The sequence below is a fragment of the Pristis pectinata genome, chromosome 7 (genome assembly GCF_009764475.1).
Source record: "Pristis pectinata isolate sPriPec2 chromosome 7, sPriPec2.1.pri, whole genome shotgun sequence".
Classification (NCBI taxonomy): Eukaryota; Metazoa; Chordata; class Chondrichthyes; order Rhinopristiformes; family Pristidae; genus Pristis; species Pristis pectinata.
Genome location: NC_067411.1, coordinates 6,979,939 through 7,007,173, shown reverse-complemented (window position 1 = coordinate 7,007,173; position 27,235 = coordinate 6,979,939). Strand labels below are relative to the sequence as shown.

At 42.0% G+C, this 27,235-nt stretch overlaps 1 protein-coding gene across 7 annotated transcripts in view; it reads right to left on the bottom strand.

The window, feature by feature from the left end:
* Positions 1-27,235, bottom strand: part of htt (huntingtin) — a 184,871-nt gene that overhangs the window by 10,709 nt on the left and 146,927 nt on the right. For all 7 annotated transcript variants that reach the window (XM_052019338.1, XM_052019340.1, XM_052019339.1 and 4 more), the window contains 8 exons: positions 23,255-23,409; positions 22,793-22,932; positions 22,223-22,305; positions 21,362-21,492; positions 18,745-18,874; positions 12,748-12,903; positions 9,259-9,449; positions 5,977-6,091 (listed from right to left, as the gene is read on the bottom strand). In XM_052019338.1, the coding sequence (XP_051875298.1) occupies positions 5,977-6,091; positions 9,259-9,449; positions 12,748-12,903; positions 18,745-18,874; positions 21,362-21,492; positions 22,223-22,305; positions 22,793-22,932; positions 23,255-23,409 (1,101 nt within the window). The remainder of the gene's footprint in view (positions 1-5,976; positions 6,092-9,258; positions 9,450-12,747; positions 12,904-18,744; positions 18,875-21,361; positions 21,493-22,222; positions 22,306-22,792; positions 22,933-23,254; positions 23,410-27,235) is intronic.

Below are 27,235 nucleotides of genomic sequence, written 5' to 3'. Positions count from 1 at the left end.
CTGCATCACCACTTCGCGGCTCTTAAACTCGATCCCACAACTTATGAAAGCTAACATCCCATAAGCTTTCTTAACTACCCTATCTACCTGTGAGGCAACTTTCAGTGATCTGTGGATATGAATCCCCAGATCCCTCTGCTCCTCTGCACTGCCCAGAATCCTGCCATTTACCTTGTACTCCACCTTGGAGTTTGTCCTTCCAAAGCGTAGTACCTCACACTTCTCTGGATTGAACTCCACCTGCCACTTGTCAGCCCAGCTCTGCATCCTATCAACATCCCTCTGCAAGCTTCGACAGCCCTCCACACTATCCACAACACCACCGATCTTTGTGTCATCCACAAACTTGCTAACACACCCTTCCACCCCCTCATCTAAGTCGTTAATAAATATCACAAAAAGAAGAGATCCCAGAACCGATACCTGTGAGACACCACTAGTCACAACCCTCCAATCCGAATGCACTCCCTCCACCACAACCCTCTGCTTTCTACAGACAAGCCAATTCTGAATGTACACGGCCAAGCCTCCCTGGATCTCTTGGCCTCTAACCTTCCAAAGAAGCCTACCATGTGGAACCTTGTCAAACACCTTACTAAAATCCATGTAGACCACATCCACCGCACTACCCTCATCAATCTTCCTGGTCACCTCCTCAAAGAACCCTATCAGGCTTGTGAAGCAAGATCTTCCCTTCACAAAGCCATGCTGGCTGTCCCTAATCAGTCCATGATTCTCTAAATGCTCATAGATCCTATCTCTTAGAATCCTTTCCAACAGCTTACCCACCACAGACGTACGGCTCACCGGCCTGTAATTCCCTGGACTATCCCTACGACCTTTCTTGAATAAGGGGACAACATTCGCCACCCTCCAATCCTCCGGTACCATCCCCCTGGACAACGATCACTCAAAGATCCTAACCAATGGTTCAGCCATCTCCTCCCTCACCTCACGAAGCAGCCTGGGGAATATTTCGTCAGGCCCCGGGGACATCTGTCCTAATATTTTCTAACTCCTACAACACATCCTCTCTCTTAATATCCACATACTCCAGAACATTACCCTCACCAATACTGTCCTCAGCATCATCAAGACCCCTCTCCTTGGTGAATACTGAAGAGAAGTATTCATTGAGAACCTCACCCACTTCCACAGCTTCCAGGCACATCCTCCCACCATTGTCTTTAATCGGACCTACCTTTACTCTAGCCATCCTTCTGCTCTTCATGTTCAAGAAAAAAGCCTTGGGATTCTCCTTAACCCCACTCGCCAAAGCCTTTTCATGTCCCCTTCTCGCTTTCCTCAGCCCTTTCTCAAGTTCCTTCCTCGCTACTCTATATTCCTCACGAGCCCTGTCCGATCCTCGCTGCTTACACCTTATGTATGCTGCCTTCTTCTTCCTAACTAGTTGTTCCATCTCTCTCGTCACCCACGGTTCCTTCACGCTACCATTCCTTCCCTGCCTCACCGGGACAAATTTATCCCTAACATCCTGCAAGAGATCCCTGAACATCGACCACATCTCCATAGTACATTTCCCTTCAAAAATGTCACCCCAATTTACACTCCCAAGTTCTCGCCTTATAGCCTCATAATTCGCCTTTCCCCAATTAAATATCTTCCCATCCTCTTTGCTCCTATCCCTGTCCATGACAATTCTAAAGATTATGGAGCAATGGTCACTGTCCCCCAAGTGCTCACCCACCGATAGATCTGTCACCTGTCCCGGTTCATTACCTAAAACTAGATCTAATATGACACTCCCTCTAGTCAGTCTGTCAACATACTGTGTCAGGAATCCATCCTGGACACACCTAACAAACTGCGCCCCGTCTAAACCTTTGGCACTAAGTAGGTGCCAATCAATATTTGGGAAGTTGAACTCTCCCATTATAATAACCCTGTTATTTTTGCATCTTTCCAAAAACTGCCTCCCAATCTGCTCCTCAGTATCCCTACTGCTACCGGGGGGCCTACAGAATACTCCCAGGAGGGTAACTGCCCCTTTCTTGTTCCTAACTTCCACCCATATTGACTCTAGAGAGGATCCTTCTACATACACTGAAAACCAGGAATATTCAATATCCATTCCTGCCCTGATGTCAGCCATGTCTCTGTAATAGCCACAATATCATAGTCCCATGTACTAATCCAAGCTCTCAGTTCATCTCCCTTATTCCTGATGCTTCTCACATTTAAGTAAATGCACTTTAGCCCATCCACCTTACTACTTTTATAGCCTGTACTCTGCTTCTCCTTCCTCAAAGCCTCTCTACCCGTCAGATCTGGCTTTTCCCCATCCCCTTCTTCCTCTTACCTACTCCTCTGGTTCCCTTCCCCCTCACAATCTAGTTCAAACCCTCCTGAACCACCCTAGTAGGAATAAAAATCAAATATGCTTACAACCAATCTTTTAGGAAAATACAAATGGATAGAACTGTAGCTCTTTCTTTGCCATGAGACATTGGTATCACTCTCCCCTCTCAGTCACAACATTGTGTGTTTAAGCTTACTCTGGAGATTTAAGCACACGCAAGACTCGAGGCCAGCATATAGAGTTTAATTAACTTCTGTATAAACAGTCAGTTATGCAAAAACCCAAGTTGCAGGATTATTGCAAGCTACATTCATAAACAGAAGGGTGCAGACCTGCACTCATTTCTAAAGTAGGGGTATGATGTTCAAACACAAGGCCCTCACAATATAATGTGTAACTGTATTGTGCCAGTAACTATACAAACAAAAAAGCTGGCTGATATATGGGATTTTATCCTCACATATCTTAACAACAGACCAAGGATGACATTTTTGGGCTGTTGCTAAATATTTCTATCGTACCCAAAATTGAACAGGTTTTCAAAAAACTCGTTCTTGATAGGAGCCAAATTAGATTTTGTTGCAGCAGACATCAAAAACACTCATGTTGTCATGCAAAGCAAAAAGGTGACACTGCTATCAGCAAGACAAGAAATAAATCTGAATAAAGATCAATAATGCTATCAAATGCTTGGTACACACCACCTCATTATGGAAGGAGAAATATACAAAGTTAAAGAAATTGGTTTAAGGAGGAATTTCAGTTATTACAAAACTACGCAGCTATAAGAGGTTGCACATCATTCAGACCAAGCAAATTAATGCTTAGCAAAGATGTAGTCACAGGAAATAAACCAGAACATACAATAACCAAAGGACTTGCTGACAACAGTGGCAAAATGGGAGGACTAACTATGAAGATCAGAATAATGGATTTTAAAGAAACTGGGAACAGAACTCAGGAATATAAGATGGACAAAATTGGCAAGCGATGTGGAATGACAACGGGAAACATTTAAAATGGTGTTCAGAGCCCTAGAAAACCTATTCTCAATGTGCAAGAACATCCAAGCACTAATGAATGAACAAAGATGCAAGGAAGAGACCGAGGGTAAGCTAAGGGGCATGGAGGAAGTTCATGAACGGTGGAAGAATGCATGACAAGCGAGTTTATGAATAGATCAGAAGTAAAAAAAAAAATTAAGACAAAAAGGAACTATGAAATTAAATTATCACCAAACAGAATAAAAGGACAATATACCAGCACTAGTTAAAAAGAAAAACTTGGATTGAAATAGGATTGTGAAGGGCAGGTCAGAATTAAATCATAGACTGCGATGACATAATGGCATAAGTATTAAATACTGTTTCAGGATTTACTACAGAGACAGATGTTTCATCTGAAGATGATTAGAAATGATACAACTGTGTTTAACTAAACAAAGAGAAATATTAAACAATCAAAGTGAACATCAGCTTCTGGCAAGTCTGCGCGGCTCAGTAAACAAAGCCCGGCTGTTCACATAACCTAACGTTATCAACCTCCTTCACAAAATGAAGTGCTCGCCAGCCCTTTGGCATTGCAAAGCAACTGAAATTGGATGCATTTAAGGTAAAGCTCAATGAAAACATGAGTATGCAAGGAATGAAAGGATATGCTGTTAGGGTTCGATGAAATAAGGTGGGTGAAGTATTGAGCTGGATTCTGTGATACAAGTTCTTTGTAATATTGGTTCCCAAGATAAACAACATTTATAGATCGACATATGTTACAGTAGGACCAAGCATAGACCAAGCCACTCAATTCACCTGGATTATGATCTCACCCATTATACCCTTTTTACCTTACTTATGCCAAAACCTAGCTTCTCCCTAAATGTACCCACATTACTTGTCGAAACGACATCAGGTGATAGATCATTCCACATTCTAAACATTGAGCAACAAAGTCACTCCTAAAGTGGTTGTGTTTGTCAGTGATAAGGATGCCTCCACAACATCTAAACCTCTAATTCTTGGATTAACTTGAATCTCCTGACAAGTCACCTGCCCCTTTTCTGCCCCCTGATGAAAAGCCTAGCCTGCTCACATTTTCCTTCAATTATAAAACCTTATTTCTGGCAGCACCCTTCTGAAGCCTTTTTGCACACTCTCCAGTTTCTTGATATTTTATAACAGGGAGATCTGAGCCGTGCACAGCATCCCAAGTATGACCACTCATGTTCAGTATATTATACATAATTTAATTCCGCTGCTTTTCCATTATATCCCTTCACAAAGGAATACCTGTGTTTGTTTTAGTCTGGTCATGGCCTTAATTATAATCCATAATTTTAATGACATTAGCAGAGTGGTGCAGTTAGTAGAGCCACAGCATCACAATACCAGCAACCCAGGTTCAATCTAGAGCTCCGGAGTAGACTTGTGGAATTTGCACACTCTCCTTGTGACTGCATGGGTTTCCTCTGGCTGCTCCAGTTTCATAGAACATAGAACACAGTACAGGCCCTTCGGCCTACAATGTTGTGCCGACATTTTATCCTGCTCTAAGATCTATCTAACTCTTCCGTCCCACATAGCCCCCTATTTTTCTATCATTCATCTGTCTATCTAAGAGTCTCTTAAATGTCCCTAATTTATCTGCCCCCACAATCTCTGCAGGAATGCGTTTCACGCACCCACCACTCTGTGTAAAAAAACTTACCTATATGAAAAATATAAAAAATGAATCCTATAAGGAGGAAAGTGGGGTAAAATTCAACTCTCCCCTCCTCCCAATCACCCATCTCTCCATACTGAGATGAGATGTTTTGTTGGGGATATGATGACAGTCTGCTGCCCTTTTGTTATTTCAGAAACTCTCAATGTCCCATTGATCTTAATGGAACATGCACTGCATAATAACAGTCAAACCAGATAGCAAAGGTTGTCTGAAGCCAGGTTTCTGGGTTCTAGCATGTGCACCGTCTTGAAAAAGTTGGCAGGAGAAGGACTTCAAAGTAATTTTTATTTCCCTGTATATACTCAGTGCGTTATGAACCCTGTAAGTATGGCAGTGGCATCAGAGGAGAGAAACGTGGTATTCTCTCAGGATGTCAATATGTCTGCTCCATGACACTTCCAGCATAAGAACCTCAATGAGTCATAATAAACTAAGTTCCCTGAGCTATTTAATACACTGAACTCGTACTTCAAGAGTGCAGTTTTATTGAAAGTGATCCTTGTGGTCCAATGACTGGCTGATATTTCAGCTGTGTTTGTCTCCTAGCAGCTACTCACTACCATCCTTAAACTGATGAAAGAACTGCCAAGCCAACTGACAATGCAAAATGAAGTAATCGTGACAGCTACCTGGAAATCTGGCATAAACTTACATTATTCTGCATTAATGATCACTGAATAGCTACATATTGATTGAATTAATGACAGAAACCTCCCACATCCCTAGAGGGATATGGGAGGAACTCACTTCTGGCTACTATAAATTGTCCCCAGTGTTCAGGTGAGAAAAAGAATCTGGGTAGGGTTAATGGGAATGGATGGGGGTAAAGGGGAAGGGAATAAAATAGGATTAGTGTAAACATGATGGTCAGTGTGGACCTGATGGGTCAAAGTGCCTTGTTTCAGTGCTGTATCTGTACGATTCTATAACAGTACCTGTATTATGCCTGCAGTAAATTCATGCCCCACATCAAGCAGGTAGTTCTCAATCAGGTAAAAAGCCGTTGCACACATCACCAACACATGCTGTTGATTGTGGATGTTGACACAACTACAAAAGAAACAGTTGGATATTAGCACAGCAAGTGGTCAGGTGGCATTTCCAGTACACAGGTTTACTTTGCATGCAATGCATAATTCTTCACAGCAATGCCCCCCTAACACCTACAGCAATGGCACTCAGAAAGCCTTTCAAATTCCCAAAGTATTGGCACTCAGATACAAGAGTCAAGGTAAGTAAGGGCTTATCCATTTCCAAATGTAGGTTTGGTCTCCGTATCTTGACCTGTTACCATGGTACAATGGCCAAGTAACTGGCGAACCCGTGATATGAGGGGAATGGATAGCACACAGGCACACTGCACTGATTCACCAATCGATGTGTTAGCTCAGGTGAAGCTAACTTGTAATAGTTCACTAAAATATAGTCCAGCAACAGCACCAGTTTAATTTTATCAAATAAAACCAGGAACTGCTTTGAAACCAGGTCTCCCCTCATTAGCAAACAGTCACAATGATTCTTTGCTACGATGAAGGGTTTTATTTTATTTAATTTGTTGCTTAACAAAGGTTTCACTTGCTATAAATTGAACATATTGGAGATCATCTTTCAAACAGAGGTCTGTGAAAAACAGCAACATTTAACAGTCTTTCTTACTGGGTGAATGGGACAGTATAAGCAGCAAACAGGTTATTTAAAATGAAAAGCACTTCAGCCTCTGAGCTCTTTCATCTGGCAACAACTGCCATTGGATGAGTAACTTGTGAGCTTCAGCTTGTCAAAACAAGCTTGGTTTGCCTTCTATTAACTGCATCATATCGGAGGAGGTTGAACTAGCTTCAGAGTTCTGTTTCTCACCACCCATGGTGACTGGTATCCCCCACAAAAGCTTTGGGTTCACAATACCTCCCGCTAATCAAATTTTCATAAAACAAAGGATTCTTTAGGAACATAACCCATTAAGTGGGGTAGACCAGTGCTGAACAGGCAGTGGCCAAAACCAGAGGACATCCATTTACGGCGAGTTGAGGAAAGTTTAGACAAGATGTCAGAGGTACCCACACACAGAGTGGTGGGTGCCTGGAACACACTGCCAGGGGTGGTGGTAGAGGGTGATACAATAGGAACATTTAAAAGACTCTTGAATAGGCACATGAATGTAAGAAAAATGGAGGGTTATGGGCTGTGTAGGAGGGAAGGGTTAGATTGATCATGGGCCCATATTGTGCTGTACTGTTCTATGTAAACAGTTAGGGATATCTGTGGCAGGGAAAGGATTGAATTTTCAGTCAATGACCTTTTAATCAAACTGCAAGAAACATCAACATTTTCTCTCTCCAGAGATGCCTCCTGACCTGAGCATTTTCAGCATTTTCTGTTTTAGTTTCAGATTTCCAGAATCCACAGTATTTTGCTATTGTACTGAGAGTCAAAGATGAAGGCTGAGTTAGAAAGTATTATTTGTTAATGGCTGTAATGGACATGAGCACGTCCTAAAGTTGTGAAATTTCAATTGCAGTATCTGCCTTTCTATTATTTAAGGCAATTACACATCTCAAGCAAGGGCAACTGAGCAAATATTCCAAGCTTGGAAACTATAACCATGGTACGGCTGTTCAAGGAATCTACAGAATTGATCTGTGTAAGAAAAAGCAGAAAATAGCAAAATCCAAACAAGGTTCAAGTTTCTTGTGGGAATCCTTGTAGATATTTTGGGGAGAATGAAACATTAGGCTGGAAGTACATGTGGGAGCTGGGTATTTGGGTTACACTGCTACTACTTCCAGCTGATGGATGCTCATCAGCACTTTGCCAAACTCAGGCACATGGGGTAAGCTCAGGTAAGCAACTCAGTCGGCATGGACGAGTTGGGCCAAGACACTTACTGTGTCTAAGTAAACATCCGTCAGTGGTTAAACGGGTGGCAGCAAGTCAGAAAGTCATGTGGGCAAGTCCTGAACACAAAATCAAGGATGGCTCTTCATTCAAAATACCAGAAGGTAGCCCATTTTTTTTGAAAGTTGAATTTCTGTCCTCAGGTTCTCTTTTTGGGGAGGTGGTTCAGAGATGACAGTGCACACGCCACTGACATTGCTTGCTTCATCTTTGTACATTGTTATGGTCTTAAAGGGAAGGTGATTGCTGGATTCTGTCACATTTCAAAAAACAAATGAAGCCACAGAGCAAAAAGAGAATACAGCTGAATAAGTCATTTGTATCATTCACTTGTGGAGTATATTGGAACAGGTGACTGTGGTGGTTAGGCTGTGGTCATTTTTGCTAAAAGCGAGGGAGTATCAGCTGTCACTTGTACACATCTCTGGACATTTGGGTCCACTGTGACCAATGGTACGAATGTTGGGAATCAATTACAAATGGCAGCTGACATTATCAGCAACTGAAGATGATAACAGCCCCTACAGTTTCCAAAGCTTTCCAGCACAGGAGGTTTCCTCACGCTACCTTGGACCTAATGTAGAGCAACTAACGGACACCCTTGCCTTTTAATAAAAAGTTAATTATTGTTGTCTCACGCAACTATTTGAATAAGGTAAATGACATGTACCTTAGTCTGACAATCTCAGTGCTCACTTCTAAACCTGCTAAAAGCGAATGCATTTGACAGGTTTGGAAACTTATACAAAGGAGGCAAAGTCATAAAACAACCAAGAAAACAAGAGAACATTGTTCCCCTGAGCAGTTTCTGTAATGAGAATTTGAAGCAAAAAGCATACTGCTGGAAGAACTCAGCAGGTCGAGCAGCATCTGTCAGGGGAAAGGAATTGTCGACGTTTAGGGTAGAGATCATGCATCAGAGAATTTGAATGTTGACCATTCCCTTTAAAGTTTCTCTGCAATATTTTTGGTTCAGATTTGCGGCACTCTTTTTACGCTCATTAGGAATTTCTTTTTTTGTAAGTATACATTATTTTTCCTAAAATGGGGAAATAAAACAGCACTGATGAGATAGCTGCAGCTGATCACAGCTCCAAAGTATTTCAAGGATTTTGCTCAAAATGGAAGCATTAAAGAACAAAACATTTCTCAGTGACTGAAGGTCAATCCTCTCTGCATCTTCTGAACACATGATGGCCATCATACTTGAGAATTTTCTTAACCTCATTACCCCACACACTGAGGAGCCTTCCTCAATGCTTTAAATGCAAGGACAAACGCAACCTGTCATGTAATAAAAATTCAAGAGCGCTCTCTCGTACTGTGCTATTCCACGCAGGTTGGACAGCAGGTAATCACAAATGGTTGGAATGAGCTGCTTAGCTGTCTCGTCCAACAGATCACACTCCAGGATGTAGAGGACTCCATGCAGTGCTCCGATTCGAGACGGCATGTGAGTACTGCGCATTGTGGTCTCCAACAGCCGACTTATTGGCTCTGCAATGGCTTTATCCTAAAAACAAATGGTGGAAGCAATAAATTAGTCCAGATGCAGATGTTAAGCATATTATTCAAAGTTCTTGCAATTCATTAGGGATGGGTAATGAATATAATCATTCATATCCTAATAATGCACTAAAAATGAAATGACCCTCACTTTTTTTTTACAGATGCGCCATTTCAGGCATCCTATCTAGATGCATCACAGCTTGGTAGGGCAACTGCTCTGTCCAAGACCGCAAGAAATTGCAGAGTTTGGACGCAACCCAGTCTATCATGAAAACCAGCCTCCTCTCCATTGACTGTCTACTATTCTCACAAGCAGCCAACATATTAAAAGCAGTCATCGTAAAAGGCCCCTCCCACCCCAGTCACTCTTCCCCCACCCCACCAAATCGGGCAAAAGAAACAAAAGCTTGAAACTTGTACCACCAGACTCAAGGACAGCTACCATCTCGCTGTTATAAGACTCTTGAACGGACCTCTTGTACGATAAAGACGAACTCTTGATCTCTAAATTTACCTCTATGGCCCTCGCACCTTATCTGCCTACCTACCTTGCACTCTCTGTAACTGTAACACTACATTCTGCATTCTGTTATTGTTTTTCCTTTTGTACTACATAGATGTACTTATGTTTGGAATGATCTGTCTGGATGGAATTGAATTGGTTTGTCACGTGTACCAAGGTACAGTGAAAAACTTGTCTTGCTTACCATTCATACAAATCAATTCATTACACAGTGCATTGAGGTAGAACAAGGTAAAACAATAATAGAATGCAGAATGAAGTGTTACAGTTACAGAGAAAGTACAGTGCAGGCAGACAATAAGGTGCAAGGTCATAATGAGGTGGATTGAGAGGTCAAGAGTTCATCATACTAGGGAACCGTTCAAAAGTCTTTTAACAACAGGATAGAGGCTGTCCTTGAGCCTGGTGGTACGTGCTTTCAGGCTTTTGTATCTTCTGCCCGATGGGTGGGGGGGACAAGAGAGAACACTGGGGTGGGTGGGGTCTTTGATTATGCTGGCTGCTTTACCATGGCAACGAGTGTAGACAGTCCATGGAGGGGAGGCTGGTTTCCGTGATGTGCTGAGCTGTGTCTACAACTCTCTGCATAAAAATTGATGAGGATCGACAGGGACATGCAAAACAAAGCTTTTCATTGTACCTCAGTCCATGTGACAATGATAAACCAATTAAATTTATTAAAGGAAAAACAGCATTATTTTAAAGTGAGAAAGATTGAATTTACAACACATACATCATTCATACCAACTGATCTGAACCAATGATTACATTTTACATGCCAATATTCCCACACTGCCGAATCCAACATTAGCCATCTTTGGATTCCTCCATTTCTCACGTTCTTGCCCAGCTTCCTCCTAAATGAGTCTAAACTGTGCAGGTTGACTCCTTGCATTTATTCACCATATCTTACGTTTATGAGCCAGAGTACAACTATTCAAAGTGTTTAAAGACAGGCAAGTACCCCTCGTGACCCTCAGGATGTCCCAAAGTACTTTAAAACCAATTAAGTACTTAAAGTGTAATCGTAGATGTAATGGAGGAAATGAGTCACAGTCAGAGTCATAACCACTCACAGACTATTCAGCACAGCATCTATTCCAGCTCTCTGTAGAGCAATTCAGTCAATTTGTACACAGCAAGTTCCCAGAAACAACAATATGATAACAACAGTTCATCTGTAATTGCTTGAAGTATTTATTAGCAAAGATGCTGGAAGCACTATCCTGTTCTCTAAAACAACATCATGTAACCTTTTGCATCCAAGAACACCTCAACGTTGCATCTAAAGAATGTCACTGCTGACTGTGAGCCAGTGTTACTAGAACAATCTCAATCTCCAGTAAGATACTGATGTAAATTAATCCTTGTTATTTAAAGATAACCAAAGCACTGATTAGAGTTGTATAGTCATACAGCACAGAAACATGCCCTTCAGCCCAACATCAAGTACCTATCTATACTATTCCCATTTATCAGCTCTTGGTCCAAGATCTTTTATACCTTGATGATTTAAGTACTTATCCAAATGCTTCTTAATACTGCGAGAGTAACCAATCACCTCTTCCACATCCCCTCCCCAGTGATGCTGCCACATTCTCGGACTCCTAATTCTTACCTCTCTCGGTTATTCCATTATTGTCACTTTAGCATTTCATTTAGCACTACTTTGGATTACATTACAATCCTTGTACCATTCTGCTTTCTCATGCTCGTCACAGTATTTATTATTACCATGTACACTTTGTTTACTCTGAGCTTCACTCAAAGAATTTCATTGCACCCTGGTGGAAATTACAATAAACTAATCTAATCAAATTATTTTAATCACTTAATTTGTTTTACAAGATTTTTTTAAAAACAGAAACTGAGTGATTTTGAATTTAATTTAAACAGCAGCTTTGACAGCTGGTGAGTCAAGGTGAGACCAGGAGGGTGAAGCCTCACTGTCTCAGAATCATTCTGCCAGCATAGCCGGCCACTAGCTCGGAAAGAGGGTGCTGCATTGTGCTAGACTTCTGCCATTAGCTTGGAGCAAGCCTTCCAGCACAAGACTACCTCATAGACCACTCTGGAAGAAACAGCAGTGCCCAGATGCTGGCAACTGGTAACCTCAAGGCAGAAGATCTGCCCTGCGATGTGGATTCAATGAAAGGCAAGGTCACGTTCGGTTAGATGAAGGTTTTATTGATGTCGGATTCCGTACGCTGCTTACTCTATTGTATTTCAGGTTTTTAAAAAACTGACCCAAGATTGACCCTCATCTACTTTTGCTTCTTCCCAGGATGAGCAGCACTTTAATGGGTTACTGGACCACATGGGCTGCGAGAAGGTTAATACACTGGGTGTTTTCCTGCCTTTTCTTTCCTCATGTAAATGGATGGATATGAGACACCAGTGAAGGACAGGATGGGATGAGCTGCCTTGCTCACTACATGACCAAATCTTTGTAATTATCTATTCTAATGACCTAAATAACTTCCCATCCTTCCCAGTGCAAGTTGTGAAAGCAACAAATGTCACGTCGACAGAGAAATATGAAGAAAACCCGTGCTTGACGTGAACAGACTACCCCATACACCTGATTATGCACAAATGGATGTATATGGACTGGTGTACAAGTATAGCAAGGATGTAAAGTAGTCCATTACAGCAAAAACCCTAGGGGAGAGTTTTGGACTTACGCCACTACAGACTTCCTGGAACAAGGCGGCAATGGAATTTCCTACAGACTTCAGTATATTTCCAGTTTTCTATTACAAAGTCCTTTTTCCCTTACCATGCCCAGAACAGCTGCTGCTTTGCAGATGGCAGGTACCAGATACTGATTTAGAATCTCATCTTCTGCTGGGTGGATCTTCTGAAGCTCCGTCAAAGTGCTGTACATCATCTCAAACTGCGTCCTCTCCGTAAACAAATCCGAGACTGCCAAAAGCTGCAATGGAAACATACATTTCAATGTGAGTGGAAGAAATCTTTCCAAAGGGAGGAATTACTTCTCATCTATTCATTGTAAATCTGTACATTTTACAGCAAGTTGACAGGTTAAGATCAACAATCTCAGCAGGAATCTCAAACAGAAAAATATACAAGTGTCTCAAGCTGCTACTGAAAAATACAGTGGTAGGGGAAGAGCAGGATGGAGAAAGTGTGAAGAGTCTAAAGGACAGAAGGAATAAATGAGCATGGGCAAAGTTTTCACCTTGACAAGAAAGAGATGCATGTTGAATATGATACAAGTGAGTACCAAACCGACAAAGATATAATTTTGTAGGAAGCTCACTGGAATAGTTACACAAATCCCATTATAGGATGTAAAACAACAACCTGCAATTACACATCACCTCTAATGCGAATCAACCAGCAAAAGCCAAGTGTAGGGTCTCAATGCCAGGGAGGTCGATCTGAGAGAGGTGGAGGATGTTGGTTTGCTTATCCAGTGGATTTGGAGATTTTCCTAACCAGCAGAACCACTCTCAGTACTTGACCTGCTGAGTTATTCCACAGTTTATTTTTTGCCATGTCATTCAATTCCCAACACTAAAGCCCTGGATAGTTTAAGATTACAAAGGATATGACAGGATAAATCCATGATGACTTATTTCCACTGTCTGGTGGAAGGGAGGTCAGGAGACATTTCTCTATCCTAATGATTACGAGACAAGAGAGTTCTTGGTTGCAGGGTTCCAGAAATTCTTTTTACAAAGGAAATGGGAAAGTCTACTTAAAAAGTTGAAGACTACGGGAGCAGGTAGGGATCTGGGATTGGGATGCATCATGCCGGCAATAACACGAGTGGATTTAATGGACCCATTTTTGTGCTTTAAACGTTTTACGATTCGTTTTAAAAAATGAATCCTCTTGCTTTGTCTTTTCAATTACTCTTTCAGTGAGCAAGTTTTCATTATTTCTGTTTTCTTTCCCCACCCCCACCACCAAATCTCCTTGCTCCATCCCATCTGTCTTACATTTATGCTGGCTGCAACAGCTGAGGCCCTGCTCAACAGGTCGGGTTAATGTTTCAGCTGAGGTCTGCCAGCAACCTCAGCCAGGATGGCCCCTAGACCCTGGTGTCTGCCTCAGTTTCTTGCCTAGGATGTAACGGGAGTAACACCTCACATCGTTGTGTTGCAAGCACAATGTTTCTTTTTGCATTACTTCAGTTTGCACTACTGTACCTTGCATCATTGTTGTTTTTTGCTCACTGTATTTATTATTACCGCATATACTGTTTACTCTGTGAGCTTCACGCGAGCAAGGAATTCATTGCACCCTGGTACATATGACAATAAACATATCTGAATCTGGTGCTGCACTGGGCAAAATCCAATTGCTCGACAACCCCCAGATATTAAATGCAAGATTACATAGATCACAGCGGAGAAAAGGGCCATTTAGCCCAACCCATACATGCAGGTGTTAATACTCAAATTCAACCCTTTTCAGTTTTTCCCTCATCTAAATCTATCAGTACAACCCTCTATTCCATTCTCTCGCGAATGTTTGTCCACCTTCTCATCAAATGCTTCCCTATCATTTACTTTAATGACGCCATGTGGTAAAGAAATTCCACATTCTCATTTGGGAAATTAGTATCAGAATTCTACGTTGGATTTCTTGCTGACTATATATTGATGGCCTTTGGTTATGTTCTTCCTCGTGTTAGGAACTCAGGAGTTAAGGAATAATATGATATAGCAGGCATTAATTCAAATGAGAACCAGTCTTTGGGAAAAACCTGTTCTAATGCAAGTTGCCAGCAGTAATCAGTTTGAAATTTAAAGGACAGCTTTGTAAACAAACAGTACTGTCTACAGAGTACAGGCTACTCAAGAGATGTGGTTTGCAAACTCATACGACCATGAGACGTTTCCCTGTGCGTCAGCCAAACACAAGACAATGGGTTATGTTAATTGGCCTACATCAAACTTGGATTCAAACACCAGCTAAATTATTTTGCACCACTGTGACTGAAATCAAAAAGCTTCCAGACCAGACTGATATTGTCACTTAACACATCAAACGTGGTCATATTTGCTCTGCCAATCAATAATGGTGATATCTGTGTACTCATAGAGTCAGCCCTCACAACACTAATGTTGGGTGTTTGGCTTCTGTCCTCAGAAACTTTTAGACCATCCACGTGGATCACTTTGCCCCAGCAAAGGTATTTGAACATAAAGAGGCAAGTTGTCAGTCACAGTGTGCTCCCACTGAAAATACGTGATTCAATAGAACTATTTGTCAGATTCAAAATCTTTACCTCAAATAACGATGAGTAAGAGTACAGAAAGGAGATAGAGAGCTTAGTGACATGGTGTCATCACAACAACCTTTCCCTCAATGTCAGCAAAACAAAAGAGCTGGTCATTGACTTTAGGAAGGGGGTGGTGTACATGCATCTGTCTACATCAACGGTGCTGAGGTCGAGAGGGTTGACAGCTTCAAGTTCCAAAGGAGAAAACTTCAGCAATAGCCTGTCCTGGTCCAACCATGTAGATGCCACGGCCAAGAAAGCTCACCAGCACTTCTACTTCGACAGGAGGCTAAAGAAATTTGGCATGTCCTCTTTGACACTTGCCAACGTTTATCGATGTACCACAGAAAGCATCCAACCTGGATGCATCACGGCTTGGTATCTCAACTGTTCTGCTCAGGACCACAAGAAATTGCAGAGTTGTGGACACAGCTCAGCACGTCACAGAAACCAGCCTCCCCTCTTGTTTATACTTCTCGCTGCCTCAGTAAAGCAGTCAGCATAATCAAAGACCCCACCCACCCCAAACATTCTCTCTTCTCCCCTCTCCCATCAGGCAGAAGATACAAAAGTCTGAAAGCATGTACCACCAGGCTCAAGGACAGCTTCTATCCTGCTGTTATAAGACTATTGAACGGTTCTCTAGTACGATAAGATGGACTCTTGACCTCACAATCTACCTCATTATGACCTTGCATCTTATTGTCTACATGCACTGCACTTTCTGTAACTATGACACTTTACTCTGCATTCTGTATTGTTTTACCTTATACTACCTCAGTGCACTGTGTAATGAATTGTTCTGTACGGACGGTATGCAAGACAACTTTTTCCACTGTACCTCGGTACAGGTGACAATAATAAACTAATTCCAATAAACCAATTCCAAAATATTGAAGTAAACTGTGTTATTGTATTTATTGAAACTGTATTGAATCACCCGCTGTTTGTTCTTAAAAGTGTAAAAAATTAATATACAATAATATTCAGGGAGACTCTGCTGAGAGGGTCTCCAAGAGAATATCTGCTTGTCGTGATGAATAAAGACCTTTTTTTTAATCTACAAGCTTCAGTATCTCCAATGACTTGTTCACAACAGTGTGGAAATATTTTCATTGCATCCACTCTGTCAAACCACTTCATAATTTTAAAGTTATACTAAGATAGTCGCCTGCCTTCTTTTCTCAATAGATTGCTGAAAATCTAAGATTGATAGGTACTTCCTCTGGTTGGGGGAGGGGGGTGAGTTGATAGTCTCAGGATACAGGGCAAGACATTTAGGACTGAGACGAGGAGAAATTTCTTCACTCAACAAGGTGGTGAACCCAAGCAATTCTCTGCCCTGGTTGGTAGTGCAGGCCAAGTCACTGAATACATTTCTAGTCACAAAATGCATCAAGGGGTGTTACAGTGACACAGCACAAGTGCTGCAACTGCACAGCCCCAGGGACCTCCAGTTTTGTCTGTGTGGAGTTTGCACGTTCTCCCTGTGTGTACATGGATTTCCTCAGGGTGCTCCAGTTTCATCCCACATCCCAAAGGTCAGTTGGAAATGGAATTAGCTACTGTAAGTTGTTCCTTGTGTAGGTGGGTGGGTGGCAGGAAAGCAGGGAAGGGAGGGGGTGGGGGGAGTTGGTGGGGATGAGATAGAGAATGGGTTACAGAGAAATAAATAGGAGACTGGGATTGATGGGAATGTTCAAAGAACCAGCACAGACTTGGTAGGCAGAGTGGCCTCCTATGTCATAAGGAAATATGTGAAAGATGGTTTTGGGGAGAGAATGGAAATGGTATTAAGATTGATCAACCATTATTGTATTGCATGGTGGAGCAACTACCTACTTTGTAAACCAAATACATCAAGGAATGTAGGACAATAGCAAGAATACAGAGTTGGATCTACAAAGATCAGACCTAACCACCCAGTGGGATAGTTTGTGGGACTAGATGTTCCCATGAAACCTATATACATAGATATATATATCTCATTTTAACATTCTAATATAGACAAGTCCTTGCAAAGCCGTAGATTTAAACTAACTGATTTTCAAGAAAGGTCAGAAATGTACATGTGGCTCAGTGGGTAAATACACAGCATTTAAATGAAGCTGTCAACCATAGGTTAATAGGTAGCACCAGAGTCAGAAGGTCGTGAGTTCAAACCCAAGTCCACACTTGAGCACAAAGCAACATACTAAGGGAGCAAAAGAATAAACTGCTGGGGATTCTCAGTGGGTCGAGCAGCATCTGTGGAGGCAAAGGGATGATCCACACTTTGGGTCGAGACCTTGCATCAGGATCAACTCAGGAAGGTAGTTCTGCACTGCTAGAGCTTCTAGTCTCACAGATGACATGTTAGATTGAATCATCATCTACCTTTTCAAGTAAGAGAAAAATGCCCCTTGTTTTTTTTTATTTTACACAGAATCTCCTGGCTTACAGCCATCCTACAATATTACAGGAAAAAAAAGATTAATTGGTCAATAGCACATTGCTGTGTGCTGTGCTTGGATTAGCTGTCAGATTTCCTACACATTGCCTTTACTACAAAAATTATGATTGTAAACCATCTGGGATTCTGACAGACGGTGGTACTGAGCCACATCATTTTGTTCATTCATAGGGTCTGGGTATGAGTGGCAAGGTCTGCATTAACACAAGTTTCAAGTTCATTGTCATGCTGCCACCTGAATGGAGTGGCTTGTTGCACTGTTTGAGGGCACTTCAAAGTCAACCACAATCTTGTGGGTCCGGATTCCCATCAGGGCCAGACTGAATAAATAAAAAAAAGCCAGATTTTCTTCTCTCAAGGACGCAAGTGAATCAGCTGGGCTTTTACAAGAATCTGCTGGTTTCCACAGTCACTATTACTGATACTTTTTTTAAAAATGTATTCCAAGTGTATTTGATTTACTCAAAGTGAAATCCCCCAGCTGCTGCGTGGGACTTGAACTCATGGTCTCAGGATCAGAATGCTAGCTCAGTAATTTAGCCAATATACCATCAAGCCCAGTCATATAGATTAGCAGGTAGAGTCAAGCAGCAAGGAAACCAGCCCTCCCTCACTTAGGGCCAATGTTAACGAGTAAACTGAGAGTTGCTCATGATTCTTCTGCACCTTCTTAGGCACGTCCATGTCGACCGTCAAGTACCTATCAGAATTAATCGTGTTTACAAGCAACTAGTCTGTCATCTTCTATCCCCTGACGATTTAATATGCTTCTTAAATATTATGAGTACCTGCCTCCAACATTCCCTCAGGCAGTCTACTGCAGATTCCAACCACCCTCAGTGGCCAAGTTCTTCCTCAGATCCTCCATAAACCTCTTAGCCTTTAATGCCCTCCAATTTTGGATATCTAGCATAGGATGAGATAGCTTTTACAGGGCACCACAATGAGGAGTTAGTGGGATGGGGTGGGTGTGAGGACTTCTGAGGAGGAGGGGAGCTGAAGGAGTCATAAAGACGCAGCATAATTCTTGCTCCAGTGTATTGCCCTTACTGAAGTCTGACACTTACCGATCTTACCACCTCACTGACCAGAACAACAGGGGTTTTCTTGCCAGTGTTTACAGGAAGGATCCACTGACTGTAGAGTTCCAACAGAAACTGAGAACAGGAATGAATATCAACCCCAGCTCGATGCTTCCTGGAAATAAATTGCAGCAGGTATTAGAACTCGTGCAACAGGCCAGAGAGAACAAAAAGATAAAGGTGACCCGTGTGCTTATCAGTGCAAAATTTGAGTCATTTCAACTCAATGGACAGCACTTTTCAAAGCTCTGCCCTTGGTTGATGACAGGATGGGGCACTGCAAAACATCCTTCAGATTACACATGAAAATGGCTGCTTGTGCATGTGGATAATCAGCAGCAATGGCAAACTGGGCAAGTCCTCCAAATTTGCTGTCTGTACTTTAATTCTACCATCGGGAAGGTGGTACAGGAGCCTGAAGACCCATACTCAACAAGTCAGGAACAGCTTCTTCCCCTCCGCCATCAGATTTCTGAACGGCCCAGGAACACTACTGTTATTCCTTTCTTTTTGCACTATTTATTTTTGTAATTTATAGTAAATTTGTCTTTGCACTGTACTGCTGCCGCAAAACAAACTTCACACCATACGAGTCAGTGATAACAAATCTGATTTTGATTTGTACAGTTCAGCCATCACCTTGTACACAAGTACAGGTCACCATCGGAATGATTTTAAAATTCACATTCTAAGGTTTTCAGCTCCCTCCATTGCCTGGATTTCTGACAACTCTCACAACTCTGGCAATGTTTTCAGTCAACAGTTTGACTATCTCCTTAGGTAGCTGAATGTCTAATTTTATTTGATAATGCTCTTGTGAAACACTTTGGTACGTTTTACAACCTTAAAACCATTTTGCAAATGCGAGTAAAAACAGAAAATGCTGGAAAAACTCAGCAGCATCTGTGGAAAGAGGAAATTCCAGCATTTTCTGTTTTTATTTCATATTTCCAGAGTCTACAATTTTTTTTTGATTTGCAAATGCAAGTTGCTATTAGTATTCAGAAAAAGCAGTAGAAAAGTGGTCTTAAAGGCTTTGAATGCTCAAACAAACCATGTGATATCATGCAGCCATGGTAACAGACAGCTGCTGACAAGACACGAGTCATTTAAGTACAGGGAAACATCAAATTTTCATGGCATGAATTTTTATCTAATCCACCATGTGGTGTGGCATTAAGCCATTCAAGCGCCCTGAACGAGCTCATCTGATCTTAGCAACCAGCTAAGACTGGACGTCATGTTCTCTGGATTCAGCAAGTACTCGATACGGATGTGAAGCACTGATCACAACTGCAGAGTTTGACCACAGTGGTCTCCTTATTCTCAACTGTATTCAGAAGAGTTCAGAAGAATTCCAACAGGTTCTCCTTGGCTAAGGGAGGTGAGGTTAAAATCAGGAACCAAGGGTCACAGGATACAGAGCAAGACATTTGGGACTGTGATGAGGAACAATGTCTTCACTCAGTGGGTGGTGAACCTATGGAATTCTCTGCCACATATTTAAGGTAGATAGATTTCCAAGCACAAGAGGTATGGGCAGAGAGTGGGGATCTGGTACAGAGACAGAGGACCACTGTGATCATAGCAAGTTGTGGAACATGCTTGAAGGACCAAATGGTCTCCTGTTTCTATTTTCCTGTGTTGTGCGCCCACACCTCAGTTTGCAGTGGGAGATTGAAAACCTGATCCCATGTTCGTGCTGACTACTACTCATGGGGTAACATCTCCAATGCAAAATGTTCAGGGTTCAAGTCTCGCTTCAGACACTGGAGCACATGCAGTACGATTAGAGGTGCCATTTTTCATTAACCCCATGCCCCATCTGCTCTCAGGTGGAGATAAATGATAATGGCACTATTCACAAGGAGGAAGTTACTTTAGTGTCTTGGCCAATACTTATTTCTCCATCAAAATTTATAGAATTTTCTGGTCATCATTCTGTTACAGTTTGTGGGAGCTTGCTGTCTGCAAGTTGACTGTATATTGGTATTGGTATATTATTGTCATGTATAGAAGGAAAAACGTTTGTTTGCATTCCAGCCAGACAGATCATGCCAAACACAAGTACATCAAGGGAGTAAAAAAAGAAAAACAGAATTCAGAATATAGTGTTGCAGTTACAGAGAAAATGCAGTGCAGGTGGACAAATAAAGTGCAAAGGCCACGATGAGGTAGGAGGCCAGAGTTCAAGAGTTTGTCTTTCAGCCTGTGAGAGGTCCATTCAAGAGTCTGATAACGGTGGCATTGAAGTTGTCCGAGTCTGGTGATACATGCTCTCAAGCTTTTGTAACTTCTGCCCAACAAGAGAGGGGGAGAAGTGTGAATGACTGGGGTGGTAGGGGTTCAAGTACCTTAACTGCTTTCCTGAAGCAGCAGGAAGTGTAGATGAAGTCAATAGAGGGGAGGCTTGTTTGTGTGAACACTTCAAAACACTTTTTTTAAGCTCTAAAGTGCTTTGGGGCATTAATGGCATCATATGAAAGCAAGTCTTCCATCCTTCTTTTGCTATAGCCGTATGGAGGTGACTCAGTCCAACTGTCTGCCTGAAGCAAGTTCAGGCCAACTGACACAGTGGCAAGAATAACGATCACCGACTGACCTGGAATTAACTGGTGAAGTGGGAGGCGAGGATGCAACCGGAACATCACTTTCATCTTCTTCATCTTCATCCCATTCCTCTTCCCTCAGGGGAGTTATGTTGTTTCCCAACCAAACCGAATGAATGGAGACCTGAACAAAATGGACAAGCACTTCACGAACACAACATCAAGAATGAGAACATTTCATGAGCATCAATGGGATCCCCAGTTACTGGATGCCTCATCTGAAAGCTTTGAACTCCAGGCTGTCCGCAAACCTTGCATGTGTATCCATTCTACAGACACTATGGGGCTACCAGGCAAGTTAGACATTGAGGGAACCACAGCTGAGCAACAATTGCCAAACAAATCCATCCCTGCACCAATCAAGGGTTGTGGCTTCATCTTACTTGCAATATGGAGGCCAATCAGCCCACTGATGCTCTGAGCAATCCCATTAGTCTCACTCCCCCACTCACTTCCCTCAAATGCCTGTCAACTCCAAGCTGATTCGCCTAACGCCCACCAACACTAAGGGTCATCTAGAACATCCAATTAACGCTTTCAGCACATCTTTGGGATGTGGAAGGAAACCAGAGCACTCAGGGAGAACCCCCGCAGTCACAGAGAGAACGTGCAAACTCCACGCAGACAGCACCATATGTCTGGATTGATTTTGGGTCCTTGCAAAATTGCATAATCTCAGCTGGTATGACAAGAGAGGGGTTGGAAAGTTCAGAGGACCTGCATGATCTTGTCTGCTAAATGTAAAAATTATCAACAAAGGGGTGGAGTGGGAGTTCAGAATGGTGTTCAGCTGTGCAATTTGTCACTCGATAATCTGCAGACAATAATAAACATCAAACATAATTACACTTTACCTGACCCAGTTTGTAATCCATATTCCCCATTTCCCGTTCTGTGTTTATCTGCAGCAGAAGTTTCTCATGGCTTATCAGGACTCCTAGATTTAAAACAAAAGCCAAAACATGATTATAAACAGTCACTAAGCAAAGTACTTATAGAATTAATTCCCAAATGCAAGGTAGCAAGAAAGCAAACCGGGGACTTAGCACTTTATACTCATACAGACCTCAGAGTTGATTTCCTCAGATAAATTTAACACTCTATTCAAAGCTAGGATAATTCCAACATAATACCATTGTTGTGGGGCTTATCATTAACTATTCATGAAACTGAAACCAACATTACAAGGTAGCCCAGCTGTTGTTGTCCCTCAGGCTCTGAAACCCTCAAGTCTGCATCCAATGACTCACAGAACATACACCGTGGATCACATTAATCTTCAGACAACAACCTCCTCTCACTTGCAGTTTACAAATTATAGATGTTCAAAATCAGCAGTCAGGCCAACAAGGTTCAGATATGCAAATAAAACCTGGGACTGAAACTGAGCAACCAGCAAGTTGGATGTCACCACAGTGACGTACCTGATGTTGAGTGGGAGAGAGGTGGAACAGGGTCCCAGGCTTGGTAAGGGTACTGTGAAACTATGTTGTCTCTTTTTGATACCATTGCTTGGATTTCTCGCTCCACTATTCCCCGAATGGCACTCAGTTTTCTTCCAAACCTGTAATTACCAAAGAATTAAGACAACTTCAACAAGAAAGTAACTTCAGGCATGTCACATACACATTCAAATGTTCAAAATAGGGGGAATGGGTGCCAATTCCCTCACTCAAGGCAAGATCCATTTACTTGTTAGTCTGGCTCACAGCAGGCAGCTATCAAATTTTTTCTGTTAACACACCTGTGAAGCATGTTGAGACCTTTTACTTTCTTAAAGCCCGTTTGTAAATACAATTGCAGTATGTCAACTGATTTATCCGAATTAATAATTAACAGGGTACTTGTACATATCCAGCTACAGGCATGCACGTTGTTTGACTGACCTGGTGTCCAGAGCCTTCAGAGCTTTATTACGGGGCTGATGCTCAAGACAGCTCGTAGCTGGATTCCCTGCCACTGGAATCGACATAGCACTTAGTACCAAAGATGTTATTGCTTGCACTGCAAGGATGTTAATCTGGGTTCTCTCTGTATCCTCCTTAATAAGATGAAGAAAGAAAATGTATAATAGAGAGAAAATGGATCAGAAGGAACAAGAGACATTCACTTGAATGATTAAAGTATTTGCAAAAAACATGCATAACACCAGCTGCTCAGAATTCATGGGAATATAAAGACGCCATTCAACCCGGGTCTCCTCCACTATTCAATTAGTGAATGGCCAATCAGTATCTCAATGCTATCTATCTGCCTTGGTCTACAACCCTTAACACTCAGTCCTAATGAAAATCCATCTGAAAAATTGGTGGTGGTTGGCTGTGGTTCAAAAGAATTTTCAATCAATTCCCTTGAGCCACCACCAATTTTTTGGGAGACCCTTTCTGTGACTATGTGCTTCCTGGCTTCATCCTGAATAGCCCAAATCTAAATTTAGCACATGCCACCCTCACAAATATTTCTGCATCTACTTGATAAAATTCTTTAGTCATCTTCAACACCTCAATAAAATCATCCCAGAGACTAGGCATTGGAACAATTAACAACACAGGAGGAGCCCAATCAACTCATGGCGTCCATCCATTGTGGGCAGTAGCAATGGAACCATTGGTGTGAATGAGTCCACCGGAGATGTACTTTTCCAACTTTCAACAAGGCAGACACTTGCAAAAGGATGAGTGTAATCATCATTTATTATTCCAGATGTAACAATTCTACTTGACAAGATGTCTAAGTATCTTGACATATTTCTGAGAACTATATACCCTAGCATTGGGATGATCTGTACACCTACTAATTAGAGGCTAGAACTAGACTGGTTTCAAAACATATGCAGTTCATTTTTCACGGTAATGGGCAGTTTGATTTCTCCCTACATAAAAAAGCTGCATGTTTTTTTTTGTCCACTCCCCCCTCCACCAAAATATTTCAAAAGCACGAGAAGAAAGATAAATACAAATCTAACAGAAGGCCTGATGTGCTGCCAAGCCGTTTTAAAAAAAGGTAGCCTTGTACCCATCCAGAGTAATACCATAACTGGTGCAAAACCCTCAGCCAAGGGAGACTTGCAATCTGCCCAAGCGTCAGATTAAGACCTTATATCAACAAACTGTACTGAGGTATTCCAAACACTACTGTGCTTTGTTTATACATCAATATTAAAACTTAACTGAAAGACTTACTTCAAAAAATGCTTAAAATTTGGCAGCTATTTTCACTACTATTGATCACGTACCACAGCAGTCACTTTACAAGTATCCAAATGCTAGTTACCTTCCACTCCAGTTTCCTGCACAAACCGGCAAACACTGGTTTTCCCAGTTAATAAGCACGCAGTTGGAGAAATGACGCAAGTGAATCCAAAGTACCAACCCTGGGCAGCACAGCGGCAGAATTAGTAGATCTGTCGTCTCACAGATCCAGGGACCTGGATCCAATCCTGGCCTCCAGACCGAAGTTTGCACATTCTCCCTGTGACCACGTGGGTTTCCCCCAAGGTGTTCCATCCCAAACTCGTGAAATGGTGGATTAAATAGCAATTGACAGGTAAATTGATGGGATTATGGGGTAGAACAAAAATGGGATTAATGGAGATGGATGCCTTCATGGATATTTAAAATCCTCAATGAACATCAAAATAGGAAGAGGGTAGCCAGGATGAGACAGGGGATTTAATAAAGGAAAACAAGGAAAAGACAGACAAGATAAACCAATACTTTACATCTGCCTTCACAGGGGAGGACACTGCAAATATCCCAAAGGTAACAGATGGGTAGTTTCAAATAGCATGGAAGAACGTGATAATCCTATCACAAGGCAGCATGTATTATAACAGCTGAAGGGACCCAGACCTGATGGACTGCATCTAAGGGTTTGTGAGGATGCAAAGATAATGGAGCCATTGGTTGAACTTTTACAAAATTCACCAAGTTCTGGGAAGATAACCAACAGATTGGAACGCTGTAAGTGCGACTCCCTTGTTCAAAAAGGGGAGAGGGAGACAAAATGTGGGAAATTATATGCCTGTTCGCTTAATAGAAGATGCTCGAGTTTATGATCAAGGTTGATCTGGAGTATTGCATTCAATTCTGGTCACTATTATAGCAAGCATGTGGAGGTTTCGGAGAGGGCACAGAAGAGGTTTACCAGGATGCTGCCTGGATTTGAGGGCATGCGCTATCAGGAGAGGTTGGACAAACTGGGGTTGTTTCCTCTGGAGCAGCAGAGGCCAAGGGAAGGAGAGGGGAGACCTGATAGAAGTTTGTAAGATTATAAGAAGCATAGAGGGAGTAGACACCTGGCATCTTTTTCCCAGGGTTGAAACATCTTAATACAAGAGGACATGCATTTAAGGTGAGAGAGATAAGTTCAAAGGAGATGTGCAGGGTTACAAGAGAGACTGCAGATACTGGAAATCTGGAGCAACACAAAATGCTGGAGGAACTCAGGTCAGGCAGCATCTATGGAGGGAAATGTTCATTTTTATTTTAAACAGAGTGGTGGGTGCCTGGCATGGTGGCAGAGGCAACAAATATGATAGAGGCAGCAAATAGGCATTTAAGAGGCTCTTAGACAGGCACATGAAAATGTCGAGAATGCAGGGATATGGGCATTGTGTAGGCAAAACCAACTCTAGTAGGCTTTTAAATACTAGTTTAATTAGTTCAGCACAACATCACGGGCCAGTTTCTATGCTATACTGTTCCATGTTCATTCAGGAAAAAAAAATAAACCAATCAAAGCAAGTCAACATGGCTTTATGAAAGGTAAATCATGTTTGACAAATTTGCTTGAGTTCAAGCATATAACAAGCAGAGTTGATAGAAAGGGACCTGCAGACAGTGCTTTTCTGTTTTCAAAAGGAATTACACAAGGTGCCAAATGAAGGACTGATGCATAAAATGTTCTTGTAATGGAAGAAGTGCATCAGCATGGTTTTAAGACTGGTTACCACATAAAAGACAGTGTTGGAATAAGGAGGTCTTTTTCAGACTAAGTTTGTAATGAGTGGAGTGTCCCAAGGATCAGTTTTTAGCCCTCAATTATTTACTAGCTGATTTAATGACATTCAGAAAGGAGTGGAGTGCAAGGTAGCCAATTTGTCGATGACACTAGGTGGGAGGTCATGTTGCATTGAGGTTATTTGGACTCTGCAACATGATGCAGATAGATTGAGTGAGCAAAAACTTAGCAAATGTCATGTAATGTGGGGAAAATGAGAGGTCATGCACTTCGGTAAGAGAAATCAAAAGGCAGATTATCTAAATGGAGTTAAGTGTTGGTCAGTGGGATCTAGGTGTTCCTGAACAAGAATCACAAAAAGCAGGACAGTGCAGCAAGTGGTTAGGAAGGCAACTGGCTTAGTGGCCTTTATAGCAAGGGACTGGAGTTTAGAAATAGGGAAATATTGCTACAACTGTACAGAAAGCTGATGAGGCCTCACATGGAGTACTGTGCACAGTTTTAGTCTCCTTATTTAAGGATATGCTGGCATTGTGCAGGCAGTCCAAGAGATTCATTAGGCCAATTATGGAATGATCCTATCACAAGCTACTGAGGAGGTTTGATCTGTCTACTTTGGAGTTTAGAAGATTGAGGGCTGATCCTACTGAAGCACACAAAATCCTCAGCAGGCACAACAGGGTAGATGTTGAGATGCTTCCACGAGTGGGAGAGTCTTGTATGAGGGAACGCAGTTACAGATTAAGGGTGCAATCATTTAAAACAGAGGTGTGAAAAAAAATCTTCTTGCTGAGGGTGGGGAATCTCTAAAAATCTTTACCTGAGAGGGCTGTGGAGGTCAAATCACGAAAGAGGAGGTGGACAATTTTTTTTTTGAAAGATCAGGGAATTCAGGGTGACAGTGA